We start from the raw sequence: 23,772 nt of genomic DNA, 5'->3' as shown, positions 1-23,772 counted from the left end.
CTAATAAAATGCCAACCTGAAAACCTCCTTCTGCATATACTGGGGGGAAATTTGAATTAAGACACATTAAATCAGCCACCAAACCAAATCAGTATGGAGAAGCAAGCCAAGATGCAACTTGGGAATCTCTGGAAGAGAAAATTCTGAAGTGACAATTCTTAGACATCTGTATTTTGTTTGAGTAACGCAGTCAACAAATCAAGGTAATCCCTTAGGAACCTGCAGCTATCTCAAATAAGTCTCTCTTTCATTACATCTAAGATGAACTGAAAGGATATTGCAAAGCGACCACATAACCCTTCGCTGATCAGCCTTCCCTTCTTGAACCTTCTCATTTATATAGATTGCTAGAGTGAAAGGGAAAGCTCTTTGAAAGTCAAATTCTGTAAAGAACAAAAATAGCTTTCTAACTTCTTTGAATGTTGAATCAGTGTCAAAATTAGAGGAATTCTTCAAGTTTACATTTTTAAGATGTGTTTAATGATATAATTTGCTCACATATTTTAAGAATGCCCAATCATTTCCAAAGGAAAAAAAAAAAAAAAAAAGGGAGAGGAAAAAAACCCACCAACCATAACTGAAGTTAACAGTGGCTCTTCTAGTACTGAACTGCATAGTTGTTACACAGTGTGGAAGACAGAGGAAATACACTTTCCAAAATTCTAGGCAATACTGTAACTTTCCAGGACAGCCTTCTTTGCATTCAAGGCAGAAACATGACCCCTGCTTCATAAATTTCAGTTGCTTAAAACACAGGTGAGGTATTAAGATAAGAATAATCACAATCATGTGATAGAAAGTAATCACTTAAGACCACTAGTATGTGCATTCATTGTTGCAGTACCATTTGAATAATTGGCAGCTGTATTTCTTCACAGGAACAGAAAGATCATTACAGTGAAGTGTTCAGCCACAGAAGAGTACTGGAAAAATAAGACTAAAATTGCTGACCCCACAAAGTAACACGTTTTCCAGCACACCATCACTAAAATCCTACCGCCAGCCAGGAGACAGGACTGAAATAATTTGCCTGCTTATGAACAGAGCTCCATTTCTGTGGACAGTATGAGATACAACAGGTCCAGTGGTTCACAGAAAAAGGTATCTTGCACTTCTCTCCAATACTGTAAGGTTGACATTACACCACAGGTAAAAATTAATGGAAGTTTTTTCTTCAGCTGTTGACATACTACCAGGAAAAAAACTAAATGAGTTTTTACATGTCTACTCTAAAATGGAACTGTCACAGCAACAGTTTAAAATTAGTAAATAATCGGTTCAGTACCAGAGATTTGCATCCAAAGCAATTATAAAACAAAGTTTATTTTTTTAACAATTGCCTAGTCTTTCCTAACCATTTCTGTACATTAGAATCTCTAAATGAATTTGACATGGTTATTAGTCCGATGCTAGGACAACTCAGAAATCAAACAACTGGATCAAAATGGAGTAGAAAAGGTACTGGGTAAGTGATTATTACTTGCTAGAGGAAACAATTCTCACTTTAAATGATAAATCACACTTCTCAGCACATTGGTTCATATAAATTTAATGATCATCAACTGTGTGGAGAAAGATTAAAAAAATGTAGCAAGTCAAATCTGTCCAAAATTAGATCTTGGTTATGCTCATAAAACTGTCATTAAGCTAATGAAATGTTTTGCTCGAAAGAGAGCTCATAATATGCATTTATCTCTAACTTATACGAATCTGCAATCTCTCTCTGCAGTACTGAACTTAAGATCTCATCATCACTAGACAAAACATTTTCCAATAGTAACATAGTCAGTAAACAAAAGGCAACTCTAAAATGAAAAGCATCTTTAAATCAAACTCAAATTGTTGCTCACAGAAAACATCTTTTCTACTGAACGCATAGATCCTTTACCCTAAAAAGGGAACACAGACAGAATCTGGAATTGTTTTACTCCCATGACAAAGGATGCCAATGCTCTAATGCAAAAGACCACCAACCCTACCAGACCTACATCTGCAGAGAAACATCCACATTGAAGAGAAACTTCCTATCTAAACCAAAACTTTCAAGAACTTCTACTTCTGGAAATACTTACGTAATGATCGTCGTCTCTTGTTCTTTAACTTTCTCCTTTTATTCATTCCAGCTTTAGATGGAGATTCCTCTTTGGCCTTTGGCTGGCTGGCAACTTTTGAAGAGTTCTGCTGGCTGAAGTGCGTGGGCACATGACGGGCTAGTCCTCCCTGAGATGCAAAGCTGGCATTGCACCCACCAACTACACACTAGTGAGAAGAAAAAAAAAAAAAAAAACAACAAAAAACAAAACAAAAGAGAGAACTGTATCAGCATGCTATATGGCACTCATTCACAGGAGTCTGATAGATCTTTCAGTTTGACTTTTCTGGCTCAGCCTCCAACACACTAGAAGGAAGACAAATTCTTAATGACCGTGCAATTCTTAAAAAGAAAACCAGAAACATAATCTGAAAGAAATTTCTACCTGAACTTTATAACTCTCAATAATCATTCCATGGTATAATCACGTTCTTCTACGCTATACTATATTCTATAATATTGTATAGCATAAAACCAATCTCAAAAAACACACTGAAACTCTTCCCACAAAAATTAAATGCTTCTGAAGACCTTTACAGACCAACACCTCCTTGTCTTTCAAAATACTGCACTGTTATTCTGTATTTCCCAACAGCTCTCCAACCTTCTGCATTTGATAACAGTAACGTTCTCTAACTTCCTCCTTTCTTGTGACAAGGCAGAAGTAAAAAATACATCCTTACCCACATTAAATTTGAAACAGCTTAAGGCTTTTTGTAAATGCTATACCAAGTCAATAAATAGTTATCTTACAGTTCTGTCTGAAACTGTAACTTCAGTAACTTGAAAGTTGTATTAATAATTATTTATACATTTGTTTTGGGATGCTACTATTCATTCAGAAGTATCTAAGAAACTTCTTATTTAAAGAAAATGGCCTTTCTCAAACAACAGAATAAAAAAAGTCCAACAATAATTAAGAAGAAACACAAGATACATGCAACTAAGCTAGTACTAGCTACAATAATTATTGGTATTTTTATAAGTATTTGGTTTATATTTACAATTATTTCATTTGCAAAATGAGTGATTAAATCATACTGTTGGGGAGGGAGGCACAAACCTTTTCTCTTGTGCTCTGAGCTTACAAGGGTAATAGAAAAGTGATTTTAAGATATGCATTCTGTCACCAGCTGCAACAAATTGTGTATCCACACCATCAATTTTTCTTCTGATCCAAAGAACAGTAGTAGGACAAATGAGTTGATCAGCCAGTAGTAAGAAACCACTCTAAACCAGTGGAAAGTTCTTCTTCCACATCTGTTCTGCTCCTCCCCCTCTTTCTCAGCTCTTTCATCTGTACCTCTCTTCTCTAGTACTTCCCTTCACAGCAAACTGATGAGGCAGCTCCAACCAGAGTTTGGGAATAAGTAATGCTGCAACTATGTACATAGAGGTAAGTTTTCTCTGAAGACAAAGGATGAATTTGCAAGCTCTTACAGAAATCTGCCCCAAGCCTGCACATTCGATTGAAAGACAAGAAAACAGCAGTAGAATACCACTCAGCACGTTTTGTCCCTAAAACCCAACTGTGTTGTTTCCAACTGTGGCTGCAGAATTGAAAAGTCTATTTCTGCCTCAGACCTAGCAAATGGTTTTCCATGATCATCATAAAACAATATAGTGTCCATGAAGAGAAAAACCTGTGTTATCCCCAAGGACTTAATACTTGCTATAGGACTAAAAATATGTCTATATATTTCAAGACAGTCAAAGACAAAAAATAGAAAGACATTTTTCACATTTTTATTTGCCTTTTGTGTTTGTTTTTTTAGGGGAAAAAACAACTTAGAAAACTTTCACTAACTTCCTCTAAGTACTGAGCTAGCTACAAACATATAATTCCCTGACAAAAAGCTATAGGATCCTTCACACTGTATTTGTTCCGCCTGTCTCCCCCACTAATAAGTATCTTAAGAATTGTGAAGGTTTTTACTAAAAACCTACCTACGCCTTTTTGCCTTGCCCAATAATTTCCCATGTCCAAACAACAGCAATATTGTATACTTATATTGTAGTGACTTACAATGTAAGAAATCCCAGCACATCTATAAAATTCAAAACACTCAAGATCCTGATCTCATTTACACTATGGTAACCTCAATGCAATATTTATTACTTCAAATTAATACTGAAGATTAAAATTTACACTTACAGAATCATGGAACGGTTTCGGTTGGAAGGGACCTTTAAAAATCATCCAGCTCCAACCCCCCTACCATGGGTAGGGGCATTAGGTTGCTCAAAGCCCCATCCAACCTGACCTTGAACCTGACCCACTTAGTTGTATTAAAGATGACCAAATTTGCCATCAACAGATACAGGTAAAATACATGCGTGCATTAGTTCAAACAATTCTTTATTCTCCTGTTTAAGTCCCTGAAATAGCTGTCTCGCCCATAGAAGCAGTTTCATGAAAATAAGCAATTAAATCTAAACTTAGGTTTAACTTTCATTAAGGTGCTCCTGACTTCAGCTTCCAGCTCTTTCTGATCCTACGAACACTGACAGAAAAAGAAATGAGTGCAAAAAAAACCCCAAACCCCATACCCTGAAGTTCAATCACACCGAGAAATTAAAATTTCAGTCTTGCCAATGCCTGCTAGAGGTCAAAAACAATCTAAAGTCTTAGTACAATGCATGCATTACCATAATCTGAGTTCATTAAAGTATAATAACAAAATGCAATACCTTCTGAAAATAACACATAAACTTTGTGTCAGGCACATTTCTAAAACTTTTTAAAACACAACTTCATAAGACTTAATTGTATTTCTTGTCAGATGGGAAACATTGTTTTATGACAAACTGCAGTTTGTCATAACTTGTCATAACTTGACATTTGTGTAGTCATGTACAAAGAAAACAGTCACAGATATTCTATACAGAAGCTACCACTTTTCTTGCTCTACCCAAGTTTTACTTTCAAAAGCCTCAAACCAGCATCCTTAAATCGTCAATATATGCAACTTGCAACTAGAAATTATCTTTTTCCAAAAAGCCTATTTATAGCCTGCAGTTACAGTATGAAATATTTGCAGAAATCATTACATTCAGATATTGTGTAGTTTGAGAGTACCTGATCATGTCATCAAATAATCAACAGCTGATATATCAAAGATGACACAGAATGCCTTTGTAGTAGACAGGAAATAGTAGAAGAGGAGAAAAATCTTACCTGTTTTTTTTCCTTTTTTTTTCTCTAAAATAATATATCCAGCAATCCGTTACTAATGGGTAAAGTCTCTTCTCTCCAAAGATAAAGGAGCAGTTCAGGCTGTCACTTCAGGATCTCTGGACGGTAAGTCACACCAAATCAGCTTCCCACCAGATAATTATACAGATCTAGAGGGCTTCTAATAAATCAAACTCAACTATTATGCACAACTTTAAACCAATCTCTTCATTTTTCCCCCAAAAACCTAAATCTCAAAATTTTGCATTCGATTTTAAATATGATAGATTGGGTCCGGATTGGTGGATATGTTACTTCAAGAGAAAATAAGTCAACACGTAGTAAGTTTAATTTCTCCAGTGTACCCATACCCACCATTATTAATGGGCAGTAATGTCCAGTGACTTTAACAAACAGGATAAAAATACCTAGCAATACAGGGTTTTTTTCACTATCAAATTCAAAATAACCAAATCTCCTTTGTAGAATATTCAATGTGTAATTGTTCCAATAAATCTAACAGTAATATTTTAGGCATCTAGATAAAGCTTCTTATTGTCTCATCATCTAAGTGTTCAGGCAGAATGCCTTTACATTTTCTATCTGCATCTGCAATGCTCTAATGGATAGAGGATATTCTGCCAAGAGAGTAACAGACACGAATTCCGAATGAGGACTGAAGCTGCCTGGCTGAGAGTCATACCAAATGCAGTCACCCCTTAATGAATTCTGGAAGTTACAGGTGGTAGAATGAGCACTAAATTTCATTTTTATTATTACTTTCTTCCCCCCTCTTAAACAAAGGATTAAAGTCTCCAATGAACCTGTGTACTGTCATTCGTTGTTACTGAAAGCATTTACCCCACATGAGGAAACCTTTCATGACTGATCTTAAACATTAAGAGTTGGAATCAGTATGTGAAAGCAGTTGACAGCGTACCCACATGCAGTCTTATATTTACAGAAAATTGCTCTATGTGATTATTTTGCATAAAATCTCCCACTGTTTTGTGCTCAGTCTACCATTTGTCCTTTCATTGTGCCTAACGTCTTGTATTTGGTCACCTAGACTACATTTTAAGAGTTAATTTGCTATGTTTTCAAGTAACTTTCAATGCCTTGCATAGCAACAAGGCATGGCGAGTAGTACTTCGATTAATTTGAGCACCAGAAACCATGCTGGAAAATGCAGGTTGTCACAGCACATTAACTATTCAAATACTTGGTATTTGTAACAGCCAAGTTTAGGACAAGAAAGATAAAGTGAATGAAGAAATTCTTTCTCAGCTTGCCAAAGACAGTTACTGGCACCAGTTTTCTAACTCAGATTATTCCTCTAGATCCACCTGTCTACATGTTCTGAAAGCCTGAAAGTTTTGAACCCTCGTTCAGGTTGCTGAACCCTCAACAGGACCATCACTACATGTTCATGATACTCCACAACATTCCACCAGTTTCTAAAAAGCTGCTAAAATTATGTAATAACAGCACTAAAAAAGAATGTTTAGTTTCTTCTCTCTCAACTCAGAATGTAAAATCATACACAAACATAAACATACTAAATGTCTCCAGAGAAACAATTACATGCTCTGAGAATACCTGTATTAAATGAGTGTCTACAATAACAAAAAAAAAAAAAAAAAAAAAGAAAAAAAAAAAAGAAAGGATGGCTAGAATCAGACTGCAAAGAGAAACTTCCAGCAGCACAAGAGCAATGAACTTCAGGTATCAAGAGCAGCAGCACAAATTCAGAAATATCTAACAGTGGGCCGAAGAAGGCTGGCAGGTTCTCAACCAGAAACATGCTCTGGAAGACCAGTTTGTTTGTTTGTTTGTTCCTCTTGACAAGAAAAACAAATCTAGGAAACAGTGCTTACCAAAAGTACAATTGATAAAGCATGCTGCTTTGCAGAAATAAGATTTGACTACACACCAAGAACTAGCTGCAACGAATGGTAACTATGTCTCATTTAATGGACACTTTTTCTTTGGTGTAGAGATTGGTGGATGCCCTAGGAAAAGATACTTTATCAATAATAAAACTTAGTGATGACAGCCTCAAAAAACCAAGCAAAAAAAATCCATCCATGTGTTCCACATGAAACCCAAGGCCATCAGTATTAAAAACTTAGGAAAAAAAGGGAAGGAACAAACTGAAAAGCAATCTGATGACTAAAGGGTCCTAAATTCTGCCCAAAGATCTAGAGTTTTGGGGTTTTTTTCCTTAGTTCAGCAGACGACTCTGATATAAAATGTCTCCTCCTTATGAGCTGGACATAAACTACCAGGAAACTGCCCCATATAACAATGAAGCTAGCATAATAATAAAGGTCTCAAACAGGTATTCATAAGGAAATTTACCTTTTCTGTGACAGAGGTATTGCAATATTAATGCTGAGGGTGACATATTAAACCACACAAACAGGAAAGACAGGAGAAACTTATGAAAATGTGAAACATTTTGCCTTTGTAATTTAGAAGTGGGTTCATTTCTGTGACAAATGAACTACAGTCACATAGTTTATGAGTGCAGGGAAAGGGCAGACAAACCCACAAAGACCTTTTAATATGAAAGCACAGCAGATGATTTACAGCCAGATACAGCTTTTAGTCAAAGGACACCACCACATGTATCACAAAAATAGAAAATTAAACCCAAAATAGGCAACTGCATAAAACGTGCCCACTTGCAAGCAAAAGGGTGACAGGACAGGGACAGAGTAGTTGTAATGCAAAAAGAGAGCTTTATGCCTGAGACAGTACCCAACTGCCTTCCAATTTAAGAAAATACTTTTGTCTCTTACTTTGACTAGAAGTATAGGAATACAGCAACCTGACATATATTTATTATTCTCCTCTGTTCATTAAACTATTAGAGGATTCTTTTACCTTTACAAAAGTAAATTTTCCATGCTTTTAATTGTCAGTTTCCTAGCTAACATTCTTTGCTTTTCTTAAAAACTTCCTGAACAGCAGTTCTTCAGACAACAGCATACAGCTATATTATTTTCATTACTGCCTTTTTTTTTTTAATAAAACACCAAATGACTAGGTCTTTTCGGCAAGTTCTCTAAAATGACAGATTCCTTCTTCTATGCTAGAACTCAAGTTCATTCTCATAAGGCAACAGAAATTTCATTTCTAATTTAGGTTTTGGGAGATATTTTGTCTGCAGTAATCATCAAGAACAAGAGGTCCTTAATCCAACTTTGACTTGAAAAAAAATTGGCTTTTCCTAAAAGGTGAGCAATTAAGATTTATAAGAACAGCTAAATGCACAGAACGGAAACATTTGCTCCATTTTTGAATGGCTGCCATAAACAATTAGTAATGGCTGTTCTTGGACCGATCAAGACTAATATCCAATACTTTAAGTGTTTTTGTATCACAGTAGATTTCAAAAGCTTGTAAAATAAAAGAAGAGAAGAAAGGGGGCTAGTTAATTAATAGGTTGCTATCACAGACACTTACATACTTGGCTACCTCATGTGAGCCCTGAAGCCTATATTCAGCACAAATGACACGGGAACAAAAGATGTTACAAAATTCTACTCAGACCACAATTATCCTCCATTCAAAGCCCCCAGGAACAGATTGAGAAATACAGAGATAAAAAACAAACAGAGGGACTGAAGACAACAGTAGGAAAAAATGCTGAAGTGACACACATTGAGCCACGATGATTAACTACTGCAATCCTAGCCTGTGCTTTGTTCTTTCCCTTAGAATGACCAGAAAGTACAGAAAATCAGCTGGTGAAACAACACATATTTGACACAAAATGACTATTATCAGAACTGTTTTAAATTTTAGGGCTCTAGCGGTAACCAGCCTAGCCAAAAACCTAGGATACCAACTTTTACCGACTTTGCTAGGTAACCTTGACAGACTCCAAAGTACTACTGCTATAACTGAGCTATGCCCACCTCTTTTAAACCCAACATCTCTAAAATTGCATTTCTTTGATCTAGACCAAATAAGCATACAAATTACCTTACTGAAAGACTTTCCTTCAAGACCAAAGCTTGCCATTATACTTTAATGTATATAAAATAATTTAATTCCAAAATGAGAAGACCCAAGGTACAAGTTTCCTTGGATGACTAGGGTTTTTTTTATTTATTTTATTCAGAGAGTAAGAAGATTAGATCAGCTGCTGGAACGATCACCTCTGCAAACTTTCAGGGATCTATGATCCTTATGCTATGCTTCCAAGAGCATACTAACCTTATTGCTTTGAACAAAGACTATGATAACCTCAAAGGCAAATTTCCTTTGTTATTCACTCTCTCAGTCAGAAATTTTCAGGCTAAACTACACAGTTCAGTATGGAAAAAGTCTAACCTTTATTAAAAAACATTTTCACCTGCAACACACTATTTTTACTCTCTACGTTTTCAGTTTTGTTTTCTGTCACAATTACTGTTATAAGCTGTGCAGGAGAAGTAACTTCTGGAAGACATCACTGTAACAGAAAAGTATTTTTTAGTAATAAAACTGCCTTAAAATTAGAAAAAAAAAAAATGCAGAAGATATTACCTGAGAAGAAAGAGAGGAGAGGGAAGTGGAGAAACAGTGACTAAAACTTGGTGGGGTTGGGGGTTGGGGAGAGGAAGGCATAAAATGCTACCTAAACTTAATAAAAAAACCCCTAATTCATTTTCATATCCTACATGGAAGGAGAACTTCAGTCTGAAGTAGTGTGGGTGGGACTTACCATCAAGTGATCCAGGACTGACAGCTATGAACTGCCCCAACTGTATCCATAAGAGGATGAAGCAACTCATTAATAACGGATTGGTGGATATGGGAATGATAAACACTACTATACCTAGAATTGCAGGTACAGATTAGGGGGAGAAAGAAAGAGAAAGTTAGAAAATACTATGCAGGAAATACAGTCAGCTCAATGGTCCTGCATTCCTGACTTCCTTATTATTCTCAGAGAGGTTAACCATAAATAGTCACTGACTGTGTTTCAACTGAAGTTTCTTAACAAAACCAGCTCTTATTCAAGCACAGAATGTGCCGCATCACGCATGATCCAAAGTTTAACATGGAAGTGTAAAGAGTGAGGCAAAGTATCTCACTGTTACAGAGTAAGCAGCTCAACTGGAAAATGCACAAAAAAATTGAACTTCAGCACTATTTAGTTTTAGACTCCCCTACCATCTATAGGTTAAAAGAAACAGAGACAGAGAAGCAATAATGGTATCTTCACCTGTTTTCATAACAGAACAGGACTTTTGGGCACAATTATTGCAACGACGAAAGCTCAGCTCACTGGATACTTTCTAAGACATCCTCCTGTGATGGCATCTTTCAATTAAATATAATTTATCAGGAAAAATAAATAGGATCACTCTTAAAATGAGGGATGATATATCATACAGGGAACCTTACCTTGAAAGGTTTATCCCCACTGTGTGTCAGCATATGCCTCTGCAACCAACTTTGACTTGTTGAAGGTGTATTATATACTTTGCAACCTTTCCACAAGCAAACAAACACCTAATAGAGCAAAAATGTGGTAAGTTTACATAAGTCAGAGAAAACAGTAAAAAAAATAAATCAGCTTAGCAAAGAAGCCTGTTTTCACATTACAAAGTACTTCAAAGAATTTTGAACAATAACAACTTATTTGCAACACACTTCTCATATCTCACCAAGGAAAAAATAATTACAACCACAAGTATTCAAAAAAGCAGACCACTGGAATAAAATATCAAAAAACAGATGCTCCTGCAGATAAACACAATCGAGAGCCACAGCATCCACTGTAAAGAGTTTGTGTTTGCACTCAATATCTGTATCCACCAGATATTAAGACAGAACGTTTTAAAATGACAAATTTACATTTTCTGGATAGCAGATATAGAAATAAAATCATTTAGTTTCATAAGCAAGTAATAATTTTATTATTACTTTTTGAGCATGAAAAAGTAAAAACTTGTAATTACAATACAGTTGTTTAGATACCAGAGTTTTATATTATGGAATACTAGATACCTCTAGTTAGAGCCTTATACTCAGTTCCTGATGAAGACAGTTACAATTTCTCACAGGATTCAAAATCTACGGGTGTTTTGTGATTCCAGTCAGTCACATGCACAATAGTGCATTAAGGGGAGCAGAACTTACTCATGCTGCTTTTCTCTCTCCTCTCATTGTGTCTATCTATAACCAAGAGAACAAAAAAGCTCAATGAACTTGCCTTTCATTAGAATTTCCTCAACAGGTCTGTGTGCGAAGGGAGGTATAGCCCTGATTTGTAGCAGCAAAATACAGTCCCCAGGAATAGTATTGTCCGTAATACAGGTTTTCAGAACTGCAGGAAACTAATTGGATTTGAGTTTCTTGTTCTCTTTTGGAGATTAAAAAACTCAATCTTCAAAAGACTGTATTTTCAAAACAAAAGAGCAGCCACAGGAGTGCTATGTACTTTCTGTATAGTATATAGATAACCCAGCTTAGTAATACAAAGCTGGAAAACCCTGCATGTCTGTATGACTGATCAAGATCTACTGACATGTAAGGCCCAACCCCCTAAATGTTTGATGGCTGCTGTTCCTCAGTTTTGAGATCCCCCCTGAAGCCACAGAATTGGAATTTCCAAGATTCCTGGCTCTGCAACAGCTCCGTAACTGTCCCCATATTTTCATCAGCAACTGCAAACTGCAGGGCACTCAGCAAAGGAGTACTACTGTGAAGTCACCGATTGTGGAAATGTAATCCCTCCAAAAAAACCAAGCACTTGGTTTTACAACAACCCACCAGAAGCCCAGGCAAGGCTTCTTGGGAGCCTTTGTCAAAAGGCTGAATCCAAAATATTTCTAAAAAAAAATTTTGGGCAGTAAAACTATTTTGTCAAAACTTTCCTGGGCTCTTCATGGATCTATCTGATTTGGAGCCATTATCTCAGTATTAGCTTGAAAATACACATTTTAACCACACAAGGATGCTTATCACATTGCTTTTAAGTTCTCAATAAGCAGTTACTACTCCCACTTTTCTTCAAATTTATAGTCATTGTAGTTGAGTAATATTTGAAATCCAATCAAAGCCACAAGAATATAATTTCTAACACCACTTAAACACCTCGCCAGCAGGTGGCGGACAAATCCTTGAAACAAACGAGCCAGGATCAGTCCCCTTCCATAGCATCAAGTTGCAGAACTTTTCAAAAAATAAACCAACTCCAGTAGGGGGATAAAAAGTGTGAACTGAACGCAACAGTTATTAGACACCTAGTGCTTCCAACAAGTTCCTCTTTCAGAAAGACAAATACAGTCTAACATTTTCTAAATAAAAATATCCACAAATCATGTCACATGGAATGTAAGCGAACAGAAATACAATGCAAAAAAAACCCTGAAAAATCTTCCAGTCCCTTTTTAAGAAATGAAAAGGGGTCATGGATTGGACAACAAAGATCCCCAGAGATGCAGTTATGTGAAAGTCCACAGGATACCAACACACCTCATCCATTTCATTGTTTCATCCAGGATTCATATAACACTTTTATAAATCTATGAAGTGAACTACAGAAATCATCTCATGGGTGGCTAAAAAGCCAGCTCACTGGACGGATGATTCTGCTTAAAGCTTGGAATGAAAAAAGATACCAAATACGGAGTTGAAAGTTCAATCATTACAAAAACCATTAGCTAAATACAACCAGAGTCACAGCTGTCTCAATGATACAATTATGTAATAAATTGTTTTAAGGTAATGCAAATTAGCATTTTATTTAAGTCTCTTGTTCGCTCAAGATCAAGTGTAGTGGCCTAACATTTTACTTCTGGAGCAGTGACAGGACAAAAAGTCAAAAGACAATGACTATTCTAGTTTAAGATTTGATATTAGGTCTACGAGAAATTAAAGAGCTGCAACATACAATGCCAAAGGCAGGCAGATTGCTTGTGTGTGATGTAAAAATAGTTTACATGGCATGTTCCATGCATCAAACTGAATTTGGAAGGTTGGGGAGGGGCAGGTAGTTAAGTACAGAGTTGAAATTACACTACTGCAAGATGTTTTGAAACATTAAAATTGTGAGACCAACAGAAATTGCATAATTTGACCAGGGATTAGACTGAAATATGCATGATTATGCATGTACCTCAATTTAAAAAAAAAAAAAAAATTACTAGATGCAGTTATATTGAAGGTATACTTGCCATCAGTGCTACAGACAGCTGTTCCAGTAAGACATCGTACTCTCAAGTCAATGAGTCTTACATCTTATCTTCCCTGTTACACATTCTGTACGTTTTACCTCTAGTGAGGCTCCATTCATAAAAATAATCAAGATACAACTTCACCCGAGTTCACACACAGTAACATGTACGCTAATAGTTTTAAGAAAATGAATTCCAAGTATAAGCACTTAAAGATATACCAACAGCTTCAGAATGTTGAGAAGTTAGCATATCTATCAAAACTCATTTTAAAAAGAACTTACTACATTGTTAAAGTTAGGAATTCAACTGAAAACACAGAATACCAAATCAAGTGAACTATGCAAAAGACACAGCTCAATGCGTAATACCAGACTGCTGAAGGCCCAACCTTAGTTGCCGCTAGCTACAGAACTGATACTTTAAAACATAAAATTTGCTACTGTCATTAAAGAGTAAAACATTGGCAACTAAGAAAGAGGGACAAAACAAAAAATAACACCAACCCCTCCTCGTTGACCATCCACATGTATGGAGCGAATGTGATCTGCCAAATCTGGGCTGGAGCTGAAGCAAGCATGGCAATGGTCCCAACAACAGTTATAAGCAATGCTTTTTGCAGAGGAGGCAGGAACTCCTTGTCCATTCATCATAACAGGAGTTGAACGCCCACTGGAAATTGTGCTGTCTACGTCCATAATAGTGCTGCTTATACTGCAAGAATAAAGAAAAAAAAAAAAAAAAGAGAGAGAAAGTTTGTATTTGTTGCACATTAACAGAACAAAAAAGTCCTAGCTCTTTGGGGTTTTGTTTCAGATATATTTAGACAGGTTGAAAAGAAAATCTTACACAAACTTGCTATTTATTGTGGTTCATCACCTTAACCATAACAAAAGTACAGTCAGGAAACAGCTAATATTATTTGACAGTATAACTTCTTGTGGACACTGGCAACAAAAGGAAGGGATGGAAAATTCTCCTATTCACTGACTTGTCAGAAAATTAACTCTCACATGATTAACACAGTCATTTTTAAGCTACATTAAACAGCCATTCATTATTTTTGTTTCCCGGGGGCGGGGGGTGTGGGGAAGGAACACATGCTGGGTCAGACCAGAGATCTATCTAGCCCAGCATCCACCGCTAACACTAGATCCTTAAAAAGAACACAGCAGTGAAGTCCTACAGAAGATTTAAGGTACTCCCACACTTGCCCCAGCCTGGTGTCTATCACATGCATGGTCTAAACTAACGCTTTTTGGGGTTTTGGTTTTTTTCTTTTTAAACTTTCCAGAGAAGCCAGAAGCAGCAGTGGGAGTATGTGGCCAGCAGGGGTCATTTTCATCAGCCGTTCTGCTCTGCATCTTGGCAGATACAGAGCCAAGTATCAAACTGGACCAGAACAAAAAAAATTGCAGAGTGTGCTCTTTCCACATATAAGCAGAAAGTATGGAGATAGATAGATGTCATTGCCGGATAAACATTAAATAGCTACTGATGTACCTTTTTTTGCCTTGTGAACCCATTCACTGCGTTTTAGGACCTTTATGGTTTTTTCTTCCACAAAGTCACAGCATTACAGAACAGCCAATGTTTGAAAAGACCTCAGAAGATCGGGTGGTCAAATCTCCTGTTCTCCTGCTCCAGACTGCTTGTGGTCTTGTCCAGTTGAGTTGTTAATAGGTGTTTTCAAAGGCTGGAGTTTCTGCTACCTTTCTGAACAATTTTCCCAATGTCTCATTAACCTCATTGTGGGGGAGGGGGAAAATTTCCCAACAACTCGTCAGAATTTCCAGTGTTGCAACTTCTGTCTGTTGCCTCTCACCCTTGGCAGCTGTAGGGTTGAGATGATTCTGGCTCCTCCTTTGCTAAACCTCCCTATCAGGTCACTGAAAACAGCAATAACCATGCCGTTCTTATCCTAAAACTGAAGAAACCCTATCTCTCAGCCTCTCCATATAGAGCATTTGCTTCAGCCTTCTAACCATCTTAGAGACCCTCCACCAGATCCTCTCCAGTATGTGAGTATCTAGGACGAGTCCCAAACTGGACATAGTAATCCAGACATGGTCAGGTGAAGAATCACTTCTATTGACCACATAGATACACTTTTGCTAATACAGCCCAGTATGCAGCATTAATTTTTACAATCTTTACATATTCTTCTAAGCAAAATGCAAGGGGCAGGGGGGAGAATCTGATTACATTAGCTTAAAGTAAGAAAATAATCATTTCCTATTCAGCTCTACATAATACTTACAATTTTTGAAACTTTATCATACCCCTTTTCTCCCCCACCTCTTGCACATAATTACTATCATAAAACATTCTGCTTTTAAAGGTATAGGTGCTGTTCCATATTTTTGACCATCACTGTTTATTACATTCCCATTACTGTTCTATTACACATTTTGAGAAGGATGAAATAAAAACTACACCATTATTCACAATCTGAAGATATCATTAGCATATTTGCTCTTTTGCTTTAAAAGTCTTTACTAGCAATTTCTCACATTATGTCTTGCCTTTGTCAAAATAAGAGATTCCCTTTAGCAATGCTTTCCAGTTAAGCTTTAAACTACCCCAAGTAATTTTGTTTCATGAGCAAATTCTGATCCGAGATACACCAGCAAGGTAACATTCATGAAAACGCTGACTACCATATCCCAAGCACAGATCCCTTAAAAAAAAAATCTTCTTCTAACACGTTAGTCTCCTCCTATTATTAAAACTGACCAACTATTCTTAGGCCTTTGTTTTCCAAGTTAAAAAGAAAGTTTTGGAAACCTTCTCAACAGTTTTTTTTTTTTTTTGCTTTAATAAAAGTATATCAAATACATACTTCCTAAATGCTACACAAATGCCACATGCTTCCCCCCCAACAATTTCAGGAAAGATCTAACAATTTACAAGGCATGGCTTCTACCCATGAAAGTCATACAGGCTCTCTGCTGCTAAACAACATTTTTCCATGTGCTCACTATTTATATTTTCTTCCCTTTTCTATACCCTGAATACACACAGCTTTCCACGATTCCTCCCCACCTCCCCCTCCCCACCAAAGTAGTCTCGGTTCCTTTCATGACATACAAGGTCACAATCCGTAAAGAGCAAATAAAGAAAAGGTGGCCAACAGAAGCAGATAGATATGGTTTTGAACCTGTTCCATATTGCTGCCTTTCACAAAAAACTTGTTTTATATTCACCAGAAACTTCCAAGAAAATGCAACTAGCACTGAGATGAAGCTACCAGTCCCAACAGCACTAACAGCCACTAACTACAGCTACTGGCAATAGTAGTTTAGGATCCCTCTAGGAAATTGTCAGAAGCTTTAAGTGCAAAGTATGTTGCAAGCGATCCCAATTCTTCCACCATGACAGGCCCACAATAGATGCAACTAGGGGACAGACATCCCCTCCTTCCTCAGCTGATCCCTAAACCAAAAATCATCCCCAAAAGTAGAATCTGTAAAACTGTGTTATAAAAGCAAAGTTTATCAACAGGATGATAGGGAAACTGAATAATTAAAAGTGACCCCCTGACACACCTGAGTTGTCCAAACACAGTTTTCTCAAAATCAGTACTTAGAAGTAGGTTTGAATGCATACAACATGGCACATAGCCTGACCGCTTCTGTCGCATACAGTAATGTTGCACAGATCAGTGGTTCCAACAGGAAGTTGCTCAACCAAGGATGGCAAAGCACTGCAGATACAGCACTCATGCAATAGCTGCTTCAGACCATTTCATGTGAATAAGTAACCCTAACTTTGTCACAGTTGAAAGGTACCAAAGTACAGTACTTACTTTAAGCAGAAGCTCAAACTTCCAAGATATTTACAGTCAGTCTGAGTTTCTACATCCACTGACAGCATTAGTACCATTCTCAAAAACCCCATAAATAGGCATAAACAAACTTCTGACTAAGAAGAGGTATGGTGCTGGCGACCACAAGGATAGACTATGAAGGGGTATTTAGCATAGTTCTCTCAAGGGTTCCCTGGTTTTACAGTTTTACAGCCTGGTCTTAAGCAGGAAAGCAATGCAAAAACATAACCCAGAACGAGTTCTGTGAAAGAATCTGGGGGTGGGGGGGGGGGGGGGTGGGGGGGGGAGCAGAAGCACACACTCATGCACATGTGTGTCATTTCTCTGCTTCACAGGCATGCAATCTGGTTAATTTCTCTAAGCAGAGATAAAAACCCTCAAATGAACCTGTAGCATGAGAGTTTATTTCACATTGCAAATGCAATGCAACATACCTTGACCACCTTATGATATAAAATCACAGGTGTCTCATTTTACAGCCTAAGGAATGCAAATACTTAGGCTCTTTTTTTTTAATATGTTATCCTACCTGTAGAAAATTACTCTTGTTTTTGGAGAAAAATATGTACAAGTCAACTAGTAATACTGATCCAGCAAAAGATATTCTGATAAGTAGAATTATTAATGACATAAGAAACCAATAACACTTATAAAGCTCATTTATTTAAGTTTAAATGTTTGCTTGGTTTGGTTCTAATAGCCTATGTGTTTGCTAAGGGCTAACAGATACACGATAGTTGCATACACGATATCAAAACTTAGTATCAGAGGAACTGGAATAAAAAAGGTTGCCCACAGGATTTAAACCAAGTAGTAGCATACAGAATTTCTTGGAAATTGAGGATAAGTGCTACATTAGACTATGATTCTATAACCTATTCAAGATATATACAGTCCAAAAATGGAAAAAAACCCCATAACTCAAATCCAGGTGAGTGGTAACAGGTCAGTATTTTATTTAACAGGGAATGCCTTCCTTTCTCCTAGTTTGAAGAACTTCGTGTAAGACATTAAAGAGTACAGACAAATATTGCTGTAACAGGACCTACTAGAGAAATAGCTAAACTGCTTATAAAACAAAATGGCCAGGAGTCACACAACAAGAGATCACTGTTTTCTGATGGTTCTCTTGATAGGCTCCACCAAAATGCAAAAAACTTGCTGCCCCGACACATTCGTTCTCTAGAATAACCCATTAAATAAAAATGTAATTTTTTTTTTTTTTTAATTCTCTCCTGTGCCTCCAGAACCAACATATTTCAGGTGGTCATGTGCCTCACAGTACCAAGAACCTAGAATTAGTTTCTGTCTTTCTCAGCAAGTTCTGGGTCACCCAGGAAAGAGGTAAAGGCTGTGAAGAGAATCTGTGAAAGACCAGCAACATCATTTCTCTCTGTCATGGTGCCCTATACAGCTCAAGCACGTGTATGTTTTCTCTAGTCTTCCATACACTGAGAAAATACCAGGAAGCTTTTCAGAGAAAAGTTTGTAGTATGCATAGGATCAGAGAAGACACTGACTTGGGAGGTCTCTTGCCCTTGACCTGCCATTTCAAGATGAACCAGAAAGATGATGGTAAGTTTTATAGTCAGAGCGGTGGCTGCTGCTAAGCCCGTGAAGACTTCACTGCAACACTGTTTTTGTTAGACCTGCTGATTCACCCACTTTTTTGTTTCTCAGTATTTCAGAAAGGGTGTAGGGGCAGGACATACAAGCGGGTAAGATATGTGCACGCACTCCACCATCTTACCTATTCCACTTGGGTCTTTTCCTGACCAAAAGAGTGGAAGCACATCAACTCAGCCCAAGGAGGGCTGGAGTACTAAAATAGCATCTGTATCTCTCTCAATCAATGAACGGGGCTTTTCAATCCAATCTGAATTTTTATCTGCTTAGGATGATCCATGAGAGGTAAAAAGTTCCTTAACAAAGGGAAGGTAGTAATGGAAATTACATCCTTCAAGCTTTCTCATCTGAAATCCACAAAGCCTGTAAGTGGGAAAGTAACAAAGTATGTCACAGAGGAAAAAACAGAACAAAGTAAGGAAAACACAGACATTCTGGCAAACTACTGGTAACAAAACAAAGACATTGAAACAAATTTTTAGCTAAATAAGTTAAAGCAAGTTTTTCTGCCTTTTTCTAAGCCTTTTTTTCCCCAGCTGGGAGATCTGTTTAAATCCTGGCTGCCACTATCAAAGCAGAATGACATGAGTAGAACTTAAGCGCTTGTGGCATTCCCCTATTGCTAGTGACAGACAGGTCTGGGTTTGCTCCCAAGCTGTAAGCAGGCTCCAGCTCCATTGTAATGGATCTATAGACCATAGCCTGATGAAGAACATTAGACATTTGAGTTTCAGAGAGTTCAACTCGGGGGTCATCCCAAACAATAGAGCATCAAAAACAGTCACTGCTGGAGAGAGCCTGCATACACAATAGCTGTTTTTAAGAAGCACCATTCAAAAGACCAACTAATTACTAAAATTTAAAACTGTTACAGCAAGCACAACATAGTCTTCGAGCTTATGTTATCCCTACTTTCATCCTAATCCAAGCAAGCACCAGAATCAAATTGAAGTAAAAATCACAGCTCTAGAGGCAAGAGCTGAATGCCTTTCTAAAATACCTTACTAAACCCACACCTCATTTTACCAAGTCTGCAAACACTGGCAAACAGTGCCTTCCAAACACAGCAAGGTAGCACTGAAAACACAGAATCTTCTCAGAAGAGTCAGACCTTTTTCCCTCCTCCTACAATTTTTCCCTCTACCAACAGATCAACAGCTTTGAAATGATACTTACATTTAAAGTGTGTTCATTAAGCAACAACATTAATGCAAGCTTAAATAGAAGACTCATTACCTCAGAGGCACTGTTTCAGGTCTTATTTTTACCTGTACCTACTTCACCTGTAGCTAGAAATAATACATCTTCATAATCAAGATGATTAAGGATTTTTTTAAGCATCATTTTCATGTTAAAAGGTTAGTACCTGCACAATCTATAGGTGCATGTGAACCAAATGCATCTAGCTGGTTAAATCCAGTCCAAACTGTATTTAAAAAACAATCCTGAAACTGAAACAAAAAATAATAGCTAAAAACTTATAAGAATTTGCAAGTCATTTTCACTTTATGGAGAACAAAAAAAAGTTCTTTAAGCATTTTAAGTCCTAGATTATTCTTTTCCTTTAAGGATCTGAGCAAAATTAAGCCATTGTTAGTGTCATGTAAATATGAATATTTTTTTATAAAGAAAAAAAATCTCCAAATTATTCCCAATTTAAAATGCACAAATTTCAAACCACATAATTTACCACATGCTCATTTGCGCACTAAGTGTTGTGTACAGTTAAATGTGAATGAAAATGTAACGAGCCTGTGATTTAATGCATTACAGAAAATGGTGTATTGCACATCATTCCTGACACACGCTTGGCTCTCCAAGGAGATCAATTTCCTCACTACTGCAAGTAATCCCTTCCATTGAATTTAATGAATGCAATGCACCAAATTTTTTCTTTCCCTTTTTTTGGTTAATCTTTCAGAACAACAGACAGTAGGAGTCTAGAAGGAATATCAACAAGAACAAATGAAGAACAGCATAATTTCATTTTTACTTTTCATGAACCCCCAACTAGCAACTGTCCACTTGAAGTAATAGTAGAGCCAGGCACTGAACACATGCACAGAAGCCCAATCAATTTGCTATTATACTTTTAATGTCTGCTCAACATACTCCCTCTAGACCTTAACTGAAGTAACCTTCCCTCAGGCAAAATTCAGACCTAACAGATGGGCCTTATACCATGCCCTTGAGGGTCAACAAGCACTACTTCAGTCTGATCAACAGGAGCTCATTTCAGAGTTACAGTACCTCCACCGAGAATGCCTGGCTTTCAGTCCCCAGATGTTCAGTAGGTAAGCAAAGGACCCAGATGATTTCAGCTAACACCAAGGGAAACAACTGTGACAGATCCTATAATAAATAACCTCATCTTGTAATGCATTAAATTAAAAACGAGCAGAGATTTCAGTGAACACACATTGCAGGGTCGCTAAAACCAACACTACCAAGTTGCTACCAGCACTACCATCAAGCTGCATACTACACTAATGCAAGTGAGGAATCTTCAGAAACAGTTTCTTCTAAAGTACACAGTGATAATCCAGTCATAAAGCATCAAATCCACAGAAGATTGCCTCTGATTAGATGAAAAGCATAATTAACATTCAAGAATCCAAATACTACGAACCTCACTGGAAGTAGGTGAATTAAAAAAAAAAAAATACCCCGCTAGTTTCTTTAGCTTTTACTAGTCAGTGAAATACCTTCTTATTTCTGCATGGAGCTTCAGCTACCTTATTCCAATCCATATGAGGGAAGCTTAAGAAAGCAAGCTGAACTGTAACACTCAGATAAAACAAGCTCAGAATAATGGAAACACTGTGCATGACAGTCATTTCTTAAAACAACTTCAAGGGCTAAAACCTAGAATACAACAGAAAAGCTTTTACAACATGGAAGACCAAATCACAACTAGGTACTAAACCTAAAAGAAAACAAACAGCATCAATCACAATCATTCAATTACAAATGCCAAGTCAAAACAGAACAAAAATTGAAAGGGAAAAAAAGAAGTTATATGCCTACTGACATACCCAGCACCTCATTTTCATTTCACTAGGAAAAGTCAAGAGTGAAAACAACAACTTCACAAGTTTCCCCATTACTCTATTCTCTATTCCTTTCCAAGATAAGGGGTGAAAAACTCTGGTGTACAGCTCTGGCCAATGGACTAGTTCCACAAATCAACAGACTACTAGCAGTTTTATAGCTTTTTGAGGCCACCAAATTCAAAGCGATTTACACTCACTAATTCCTAACGCAATCAATGGTCAAGCAAAGATAAACCCTCACAAAGCTTGAAAATTATCAAATTATCAACCCTGAGCACCCATCATTTATAGGAAGCTCCTCCATCTGTCCTAGGAATTTTATTTAACTTTTTTGTAAAATCTCCATCACTTCCAAACATTGGAGCCGCTGTATCTTCTCCAAGAGGCATCACATGATTAACTTTTACTTTTTTACATTCCAGCCAGCAATATGAACTGCAGACCAAGGCTGTTAAAAACCAAAGTAGGACAAACGTCGTTTCTAAGAGCTAACAATTTCAATGGTACAACTGATTATACAACTGATTAATAACAGAAATTGCTACATTGGCTCCTAAATGAAAGCAGAAGAAGAATAAATTCAGATGGTTTTGTATTAAGATTTAACTTTTGCTGACCTTCAGTGAATATTAATCAAAATTTAATGCCAACCTCTTTATGAAGTTACTATCAGAACATCTGCATCAGGGTACCAGTATGCAATAAAATGCAGTGCAAGGCAACTATACACAGGTGTCCAAGCAGATTTAAATGAATTTTTGCTTTATGCTCTCCAAACAATCATGCCAATTTAAAAGTGAGAATAAAACAGATCTGAAGAAAAATGAAAAGTTCACGAAACATGAGCAACCACTACAAGCCAGCAGAGTAGGAAAGTTTAACATTGGCCTGATCTTTTTTGTTCTTCTCCCCATCTTCGGTGAATTTGGTATTTTATGATGCAGCCACATTGGTAACAGATATACTTCTATTACTAAGTTTCCATGATTTATCAATTTAATTCCCCAAATTAAACATTTATGTTCCACAAGCAAAACAGTTTGCCTTATTTTAATGGATGTAGTTTGACTGTGGCATGGAAATGCCATAATGCTTCAGAGCTCCTACAGTTTCTTTTCATCTAACCAGCAAGTAATCCAGAGAGAACCTTCAAAGTAGACAGAAAATAACTTCAGCTACCCACATTTCTAAGGGGTTTTTTTTGATGATTTTCCTGAGAAAACCATTTGTCTTTAATTTAAATAGAAAGTATCCAAAATAATTTCATGACTGATAATGATCAGTTTCTGAATTCAGGAAAATCTACCACCAGTAAGGAAAAGAAATAGTGTATGCGGATAAACCATCAAAACAAAAACAGAACAAAAACAGATTGCAGAACACTAAATGGCTGCCAAACAGAAAGATAATTCACATAGCAACAAGAAAGCAGAATACCTGGATCAAAACAATAAGCTAGAACTACATGAACTGAAAGTCCACCACTGTGTTTTAAAGGCAGTACCTTCTGTTCATATCTGCTCTTGCAGCTCCTATCCACAAAGGCCTCCGATATCGGACAACACAAGTGACTCCACGGCTCTTCAGAGGCAAGGGAGGAAAAATAGGATAGGCAAAAACTGCGTATGTCAGCAAAGTTACTTTGTGAAAGTGAGGGAGAATTAACCTAGCAAGTAAGAGAGCTACTACTAAAAAGTTAAGAGGGACAGAAAAAGAAAAGTTGTGTTTGGTGATCTAGCGTTTTCCACAAGCACCTTCAGGTTCTTGACACCTTTAAATAAGTAAAAGCAACATTAAGGCAACTTCTAGATAAAGGA

At 37.0% G+C, this 23,772-nt stretch overlaps 1 protein-coding gene across 2 annotated transcripts in view; it reads right to left on the bottom strand.

Moving 5' to 3' along the window:
* The window catches only part of AEBP2 (AE binding protein 2), a 53,187-nt gene that overhangs the window by 19,701 nt on the left and 9,714 nt on the right, over window positions 1-23,772 (bottom strand). For both annotated transcript variants that reach the window (XM_075709312.1, XM_075709319.1), the window contains exons 2-4: window positions 13,954-14,161; window positions 10,671-10,778; window positions 2,073-2,259 (exon numbers count right to left, since the gene is read on the bottom strand). In XM_075709312.1, the coding sequence (XP_075565427.1) occupies window positions 2,073-2,259; window positions 10,671-10,778; window positions 13,954-14,161 (503 nt within the window). The remainder of the gene's footprint in view (window positions 1-2,072; window positions 2,260-10,670; window positions 10,779-13,953; window positions 14,162-23,772) is intronic.

This window comes from Pelecanus crispus, chromosome 1 (genome assembly GCF_030463565.1).
Source record: "Pelecanus crispus isolate bPelCri1 chromosome 1, bPelCri1.pri, whole genome shotgun sequence".
NCBI classification, from domain to species: Eukaryota; Metazoa; Chordata; class Aves; order Pelecaniformes; family Pelecanidae; genus Pelecanus; species Pelecanus crispus.
The sequence above is the reverse complement of the archived record's forward strand: the minus strand, read 5'-3'. Positions and strand labels throughout refer to the sequence as shown.